This window comes from Pundamilia nyererei, unplaced genomic scaffold, assembly GCF_000239375.1.
Source record: "Pundamilia nyererei isolate P.nyererei 1_Seehausen unplaced genomic scaffold, PunNye1.0 scaffold00253, whole genome shotgun sequence".
NCBI lineage: Eukaryota > Metazoa > Chordata > Actinopteri > Cichliformes > Cichlidae > Pundamilia > Pundamilia nyererei.
The window spans coordinates 427,780-436,596 of NW_005187654.1; the positions used below are offsets into that span (position 1 = coordinate 427,780).

The window sequence follows — 8,817 nt, forward strand, 5'->3', positions numbered from 1 at the left end:
CAAGTTCATACAAGAACTTTGTTTTCACCATTCAGACTGTAAATCTGACCCTAATAGTTTGTTTAAAGGGAACCTATTATGCCAAATATCTATTGTTGCAAAGGTGGATGCTCATAACAAACATGACCAAATATCAAGTCAACATATGTACGACTAAGTCCAACAATTAGTTTTAGACATTTTTTCTACTCTTACGTACAATGTCAACAAGGGAGGGGATATTTCTAATATGGTCATCTGAGATGCAGAGCTCTAGCTTTGAGTGCAGAAACCCCCTCCCCACCTGCTGTTAAAACCTTCTGTGTGCAAAAGGCAGCGAATCAAAAGCAAAAGAAGTAATGACCAGTGGATTCAAAGACTAAATTTATGTCTCTCACATAACAGAGATATAATTTATATTTCTGGCCTACACAAAGGTTGGTGTATAGTTGGCTGCTGTACTTGAACGTCACTGGCATTAGTCTCAGAAAGATGTTCAATTATATGCTGAGAAAAATGACACAGCAGGAAGAATAATACCTGCAGGTACAGAGAGGATTTGATGATTGCAGGGCATATGAAGTGTGAAATGAGTGAGAAACAGAGATGAGCTGGTTACCTAAGTCAAGAGGAGAGGGGAGGTCAGAGACTGGGTTGGCTGCCAAAGCCTTAGAGGGAAAGCTTGTGAAAGGAGAGTAACCTGAAATAGAAGAAAAGAGGGGAAGGAGGCAAATACAAGAAGATGAAGAGAAGTGCATGAAGCAAAGTGAAGGAAGGAGAGGGCAGCTGAGAATCAGATTAGTATGCACAGGTGCTGTGCTTTTCTCACACATACATGATCACTCACATGGCAGGAGGCATGTAGGACACTCCAAGGTTATAGCCCTCTGAATGCTTAAAGTACAGCCTACCTGAACTGCTGGATGTCTCACTCATGCGCACATTTTTTAACAAACTGCACTTTACCTTGCGGTGGAGCCCCAGGCTGATAGGCTGACGCAGGGCCATTGTAGGGTGCGTAGGGTGCTGGATAGCTCCCATCCAGGGGAGCGTAACCAGGCTGGCCAAAACTAGGCTGGGGCTGGCCATATGGAGAGGCCATTGGCGTGTGCTGGTTTACATTCATCCTCAGTTCATCCCTAAATCTGGATGAAATTGTGAAATAACAATACAGTTAGTTACTTAGATGTCATAGTTAAGGACTAAACTTGTTTCGCCTGCTTCGTGTGTGTGAACAATAATACAACCAGGGCACCTGTAGTGTGAAAGCCCCTGAAATAAGGACGGTACTGATAAAGACTGTTGTGAAGGTATTGTGTTTCTCTGAAACAAAGAGCAGGGGGAATCTGTCCACAGCAGTGCTTGCACATACTGCTAGAAAATTTACTGACAACTGTCATGTTTAAGAAAACGTTTTTTTCCAAAGCAGTTTAAACAGTAAGTCTAACTAAAATAACACGATCTTAACACCCACATAAAACATAATGGATCCAAAATGAAGTTTTTGGCACCAAGCACCTGAACTAAAAAACAGGCAAACTGACATAGAAGAGCTTTGCCCTGCAGGACTCTAAACTCTAACTGTCTACAGTCTGACATTATTATTTATTTATTATTTAAATCCCACTGACTTATGACATTAACATTTCCTGGTTCAGTGACAAAACCTTTATTGGCTTTTTATGTTTGACTTGGCCACACCCTCAGCCTTTTGAGTTTTTACACAATGTGCTACAAAAATTAAATAACATTAAATAAAAAGATTACAACCAAAAGAAAGTAAACAAACATTAATATCAAACACCTATTGCTAAAAAGACACAAAATGCAAAATTATTATGCAACTCTTTTGCAGCTGTGAAAGTGGTATTAAAGATAGTATCAGATAATACCTGAGTACAGGTTTTACAAGTTATTAAAGAGAAAGTATTGTAGACAACTAAAAGGATTAAAAAAAATTGTTATGACTAGTTATATCTAAAGACTGTATAGTTAGAAAACTAAAATAACCATTTAAGAAATGGGTTTTAGACGTTGTCAAGCTGGTTAAATAAGCCAATAAAATGCATGTAAGCAACTTTTCATGCTGTCTGCATCACAGAAAGTCAGTGTTGTCTTGCCATGACTTTTCTAAACAACTTATAAAATCTAATACTTAAAGTGATGAAAACCCACACTCAAAATATCTCAAATGAGAAGATGGAAAGTAAGTCAATCCTAAATCGTCAATAACATAAAATAAAAACTAAATAAGGCAGTGAGAAGAAACCAAATGCTGAATTATGAAAACCAACTTTATGAGCATAACTCCAACACATGTCAACTTTAACCCTGCTAACAGATGTGGGTGAGTGGTGTTTTTATTCACTTTGTTCCTGGACACAGGCCTAAAATATAAGACATGAGTGATCAGTATCGTCTGACAGACAAACACGAGCTAAACCAGCGGGGCCATTGAATAATTCAGCAGTGCAGGTGCCACAGCGAGAAACACAATCGCTGGAACCGTAACTGTTCTTTTACTATGTCGGGCCTACCGAGTGACCCACATCTGTTCTAAGGTGCACTGCTAAAGGTTTGGGCTAGTAATTTTATCCAAACATCGGAGAACTTTTTAAAACTCACACAGAAATAGGGTGTTTGAGAATAAAAAACAAGTGCCAGGTAGGGAAAAGACTGTTTTGTAGGAGGAAAGTGTGAAATCTGGCGAGTAGTAATGCCGCCGCATTATAATTAGCTCGCTAGCAATGCTAACATTAGCCGGACAACATGTCAACCAAGAGCCAAAAACAACTTGCCTCTCCTATTATACAAGTAACTGTTCTGACTCTAAGTAGGGGTCAAAGCAGGACACGTTCCTTATTTAACCACACTCCAGCTACCCCAGCATGCTAATGTTAGCAACCACACAGCCTGAATCATGACAGCACATCAGCTGTGACCAAATGCTAAGTTAGCTCGTAATCTCCTAGCTTTTCGTCAGAGCGGTGCTAGCAGTGCCTTAGCATTAGCCAAGCATTAGCAAACGTAGCGAAATCCAAGATCCCCAGCGAAGCCGGGAGGGCAAAGAATAAACCGTATCAAAACCTAAACCTACCTCCAAAGTGATGTAAATAGTAAGGCTGTCCTAGATTTGATGCAAACTCTGAAGCCCGGTGGTCGACAAACTGAGACGCCGATGTCGTACCGGGGTGTTGCTCACTAATCCCTTCTCGGTATCAGAAGCGGACATTCAGCGGAACTGCTGCAGCGCTGTGCCACGTCCACATCCGGACTCCGCAAAGTGACTTCCTCCAAGAGAGCGCAGCAGTGGTTGCTGGAAGCTGTTCAGGCTGCTGTGTGAGAGTTTTGGTTTCATTGTAAGAATTGGGGTTTGTTTTTTCACCTTTTCTTCGGGAATTTGACAAGGCAGCGGTGTAATTGGTATACGGTATCGGCAGCCAACTATTTAACATGTAAAATGGGAGTCTTTTTAATCAAAGCATTGATAGTTATTAAAAAAAGTTATTAAACAGGGGCTGTTTCATGATATTTGTGGTGGCCCAGAGGGGACCAAAAACCAGTGGAGGAAGGGTACTGCTGGGGTCAGGGTAATCAACCCTTACTAAAAAAAAAAAAGAGTCACTTTTGAGCAGTTTTGTTCAGATAAGGTCAGATCAGAGGGAACTTGAGATGTCACAGCAGTATACATAAAACACACAATAAATCCAATACAAAAATAGAGATATAACAGAGAAAAAGAAATAAAGATATCAATATAAATATAGAAGTCACCAACCATCTCCTCCAGGATGGTGAGTTTCATGCCAACTTCCTGAGGAGTTTATTCAGTCTCAGTTTTACAATAAAATACAATAAAAATGTGTATGTAGTGGCAAAACATTTAAAAATAGAAATGTATATTTAGGTTTAAATTTAGTCCCTTTTCATTTTCATTTACATGTTTCCACATAAAAATGAAATTTGTCCTCAGGACCCGCAACATACATGACAATATCTCATCATTAAGAATAACTGAATTTTCATTGCAATAATACCAATAAATAAAAATAAAAAAAATAAATTAAAGTTTTACCCCATGGGGTAACAGGTTTGGTTTGTGGCATCTGGCATATGGAAAATCTTTAAACTAGTGTCGAAAACTCGTTCCCTGATATAGACACTGTATTATGGAACTCTAGCACCTATATTATGTGTTAACATAGGTGCTGCAAAACAGTTGCAATGTAAATGTTGCACTGAAAAAGAGTTTCAGAATCTATTTATATTGAGTATTCTTTTTCCTCTTTGGTGGAATAAGTATTTTACCTACTTAGAAAGTAAAAGTAGCTATAAATGTACATAGTAATGGTGTTGTTGTATCCTTAGGAGCTCTGCCTTCTGTCTGTTTTCAGTGCTAACAAGTCCAAACCATATAATGTAGCAGGTTTCACCATCTTGTAAACCTTCCATTTCCCTCTTGCCAAGAGCCACTCTACAGAACATACAGAACATACACCAAAAAGTTCTCCTGATAGCCCATGCTACCCTTTTCAGGGATGCTGGTTTTATCTTGCTCGGTTAGGAGTGTTGGCTATTCATCAAATAATCACAATGTGATATGAGGTAGCCATCTGAATATGTGTGAGCACATGCGGCCGACTTCCAGCGCCTCTAAATGTAAGCCAGAAGAAGCCAATACACTGTAGAACTGCCAAATCTGTCCGCATTTTGAGCTTGCAAAATGCAGGACAATTTCTCTTTTGAATCATCTCAAATGGGTTTGCAATTTGGATCAGGTAGTCAAGTACAAATTCTTTAATCGTGTGCCTTCCTTTAGCGACGTCTGATGTGATGAAGCTTTAATACATCAGCCAAGCTCCTCATTTATTGAAATAACTGTAACAGTTTTCACAAAGTCAGCTACAGCACCAAACCTCTACTTCCTCAGAGCCAGAAGTCCCTTTAGCACCCACTCTGAAACTGTCAGCTTGGATAGTCATCCATTAAGAAGACTGATCCATGTACCGCGGGTGCTGGTCAGGCTTGCTGAGCTGGGGGGGGGTTGAAGAGGGAGTGGTGCTGATGGTTATTTCTGGAGGATATATCAGTAAGTGCCCCTTGCAGGACAGGGTGCTGGAGAGTGACATGGCAAGTGTTGAATCCAAGTGAGGACGAATGCACACACACATACACACAAGCACGCTACACACTTTTGCCCCTTCTCACCCTGCTGAGCTCCCACCCTCTGACACAGCATTCCAGCGTGAGCAGATGAAAGCCAGCCACCCTCTGTCTCCTCATGGGTGGAGTGACGGAAAGCAGTGAGATACCTATTGATACTCACAGAGTGTGAGGAACTGAAGAAGGGGAGAGCAGCATATACACCACCACACAGGCACACAGCAGGCTGTGAGCTGAGAGCAGGAATGGTAGCTGAGGAGATTGTGGTGTCTCTCTCAGGAGGAGCCCCGTGGGGTTTCAGACTCCAGGGAGGAGCTGAGCAGCAAAAACCTCTACAGGTGGCCAAGGTACAGTAGATCTGATATATGTGTATGCATGCAGTATGTTGCAGTCAAGTTTGCTGCCAAGGTAGTAATGTGAGTAGACGATTTGATGGAGATTGCAGCTGTTAACTGTAGGCTCAGCCCTCAGCGAGTCTTGTGGTTTGTAATCTGACCTGAAATACGAATAAATGAATCAGCTGCACTAGAGTCACTAGAGATTTTACTTTCTGGTTCTTGTAGGTGTTTTTAGGATTTTGAATAGCTAAATTACATCTGGCTTGAAACTGTTTCACTGTGCTGTCCTTATGTTATTCTAATTAAATAAAACTGAACTAAAACTAGGAGCAAAAATACATTTCAGTTAACTGGAATTAACACAGAATCTAAACAAAACAAACTAAAACTATTCCATGTACTTACAAAACTAACATCTTACATTTCAGCCTTCATCAATTTAGTGAAGTTTTTCCAATATAATTTACATGAATTGATTGTGATTGTCAGTCAATGTTTGTATTTTTTTGAAAATATGAAACTTTGCCTCTAACAAATAGCATTACTGTGACATAATAATAAAAAAAACTGCAGTAATGTTATTTATAGTACAGTAAGTGGCATCTAACAAAATATTTAAATAAATAAAGAGATAAACTGAAGTGAGTAAATTCACCTATCCTAAACTAAACTAATATACTTGCTATTTTACATTTACTTGTTCTTGACTAGAAAGGCAAGAGTGACTTCCTTGATGGGCAAATTCATTTAAAAATGATTTAAATCAGAGTGTAATCGTATATAAACTTCTGAGCAAAAGTAATGTCCCTTCAAGTTCACACAGTTTTGACAGTTCAGGATTTTTCCTGGCTCCAAACTGGCTTTTGGGGAAGGAGGATTACCTGTCCGTATGAATGATTGTAAAAAACAAAAAAAATGTATTGAAATATATGAATGCATTTTCCTTTTGCTTCTAGTCATTTTACAAACTGCTTTGCTTGAGTTAAAACAACACAAAGAAACAAAACTAGTTAAAAAATGTAATAATTGCATTACAATACTTGACAGAGGGGAAGGAATTCTGGCCACTGTTCCTGACACTCGTTTGGCTGTGGCCCAGTTCACTTTGTGCCTCACCTGTTTTGAGTGAATTAGTGGGTCAGTGAGCAGCGTGAACACATGTTTGGGGTTTGACTCGAGTTCCATCCCTGGATTTCTTTGAAACAGGTTCGTATGTCATCCATGTATATGAGTACACGTCCGGCTATTGTGAACACACCTACAACAGGTAATGAACTTGCTTCATATTTCTCACTGTCACATATTTGTGTGACACATTAATCCATCTTTAAGCCTAAGAGATTTTTTTTCTGGCTGGGTTTCTCTAAAGGCTTTTTGCATCTCTGTTTATTTTTGATGACAGTTCAGAATGTGCTCTCTAATGGGAAAAGCTATTCTGGAAAGCAGGAATGTGGACTCGCTCACACTGAAAGTCCATCATTCACCCACGAGCAGCCAAAATGTCTGATTCAGAAACGTGCTTCTTTTCATTGAAGACTTTCAAGTGGAAAAGGGAGTTTGATGGGAGGTTGATCAGTGATGAGTGTGTGCTTTAGTCTGTTGGTGTGTGTTTATGTGTGGTTGGGCATACCTCAGATAAGCCAGGTTGGGAATGGAGAGGACCAGAGGATCAGAATAGCTCATCTAAGAGGAGCTGGAAGCTGAGCATGGAAAAAGGACGACCTCTTGGTCACATAAAAAAATACAGGCACACACACAAACACACACATTTTCTTTCCTTTTTAATTAATTCTACTTTTGCATGTCTGTATTTGTGTGTGTGTTTTATCCATAATAGTAGCATCTGTCTTTCCCCCATTTGTGTAAGAATGTGGGAGATTTTTCTGCAAGGTTTTATTTCGGGTATGTGGGCGACATATGGTGAATGACAGGCATGCCCCATGGTCCAGACTGGTGAAGCAGCTGTTCAAACCCCCTCTTTCATGATGCTCACTTGAGCTGTGTGTGTACATGTGTGTGTACATTGGCTGGAGATAAATAGCTTGTCCTTGCTTTGCTTGTATGACGACAGAATTGGATTATTGGGTCAGGAGATACTGATAAAGGCAAAGGAGGCACTTGAACACAATTAACATTTTTACCTTCAGCAGCGATAAAGTATGTGTATCAGTGTGTTTATGTGAGGCTACAGATTGGATAGCTTTATCCTTTTCTCTTAGAGGTAATTATAATCTATCAGGCAAGAATAGTCGCCTTTCCATCTATACAATCTATCACTCCCGCAGTAGCGTCTACCCCCCAGCAGACATATTTCCTGAAGGATCCTATGACCTCATCTCTTAGTGACCTTCAGCAACAGCTGCATGACTTCACAAGTTAATTCCGATGCAGGGACGATAATGACTGCCGCTAAAGGAGAGCTGCATGTTGCAGAATGTTTTTGGTCACTTTTATATAGTCAGACATAAAAAAATAAGCTAACAAATACTTGACAGCATTTCTGTCCCTGTGCAGGAGCAATCAAAGATTTTTATTAGGAAAAACTATATAGTATCATACTAAGGCACGACTGTGCAGGGACCTCAAACACGTCACCATGTTTTGTTAGAACCAGACTGACATATAGTTTGGTATTAATGGCTGATATTAGCCTATCAGAGATATCACTATCCGTGTAAATGCTGTTCAGTATGTACTGATAAAAAATCCTATTTAAAAAACACAATCAAACAGAAGAAGACGTACAAGATCATTTCACTTTAAAGTTCTTGTATAAAATACATTATGCATAGTAGTCCCCTCAAAAAAACGAAATAGTTACACTTAAACTTAGACGACTTGCTTTAAACAAGTAAAAAAGGACAGCAAAAACCCAAATACAGCCATGTATCATGAAAAAAAACCCCAAAAGGAAGAAAAATAACGTGCCTCTTTTCAGTCAAATTCAGTGTCCTCCAGTGCAGAAAATGTTGAGATGGAGGAGGTAGATTACACTTCTAACCAAACTTCAAGCTCTAAGTTTTTATGAAAGAAATCTGGATTATAGCTCTAAATTCTATGAAACACAGCTTCAGATTAAACTCTATTTTAAAAGCATGAGAGAAGACAATATAAAGGCAGGAGTGTGTGCAACAATAACATTAAGACGATATACTGCCCACTATAGATCTCCCTCAAGTAATGGAAAAGAAAGCATAAAAATATTATTTTAGACAAACTTTATTAGAAAACTGTTTTTTGTGAGCAACATTGTGGGATGTCTTACTTACATCTTACTCTGGGATACTCGGTTGAGTATTGTTAATATCCATGCTAGTGGCAGCATATTCAAGGCTTA

The 8,817-nt window shown here is 39.4% G+C and overlaps 2 protein-coding genes across 5 annotated transcripts in view; one reads left to right on the plus strand and one right to left on the minus strand.

Annotated features, from left to right (window-relative positions):
• The window catches only part of sec24c (SEC24 homolog C, COPII coat complex component), a 22,411-nt gene extending 19,163 nt beyond the window's left edge, over positions 1-3,248 (minus strand). For 2 of the 4 annotated variants that reach the window (XM_005749710.1, XM_005749709.1), the window contains exons 1-3: positions 3,077-3,248; positions 946-1,124; positions 599-679 (exon numbers count right to left, since the gene is read on the minus strand). In XM_005749710.1, coding sequence (XP_005749767.1) covers positions 599-679; positions 946-1,105 — 241 coding nt within the window. In that variant the 5' untranslated portion in view covers positions 1,106-1,124; positions 3,077-3,248. The remainder of the gene's footprint in view (positions 1-598; positions 680-945; positions 1,125-3,076) is intronic. The other 2 variants (XM_013915065.1, XM_005749711.1) reach the window with 1 other exon arrangement.
• Positions 3,249-5,219: 1,971 nt separating this feature from the next.
• LOC102210485 (synaptopodin 2-like protein) overlaps positions 5,220-8,817 on the plus strand; it is a 13,543-nt gene continuing 9,945 nt past the window's right edge. The window contains exon 1 of the mRNA XM_005749712.2: positions 5,220-5,489. Coding sequence (XP_005749769.1) covers positions 5,388-5,489 — 102 coding nt within the window. The 5' untranslated portion in view covers positions 5,220-5,387. The remainder of the gene's footprint in view (positions 5,490-8,817) is intronic.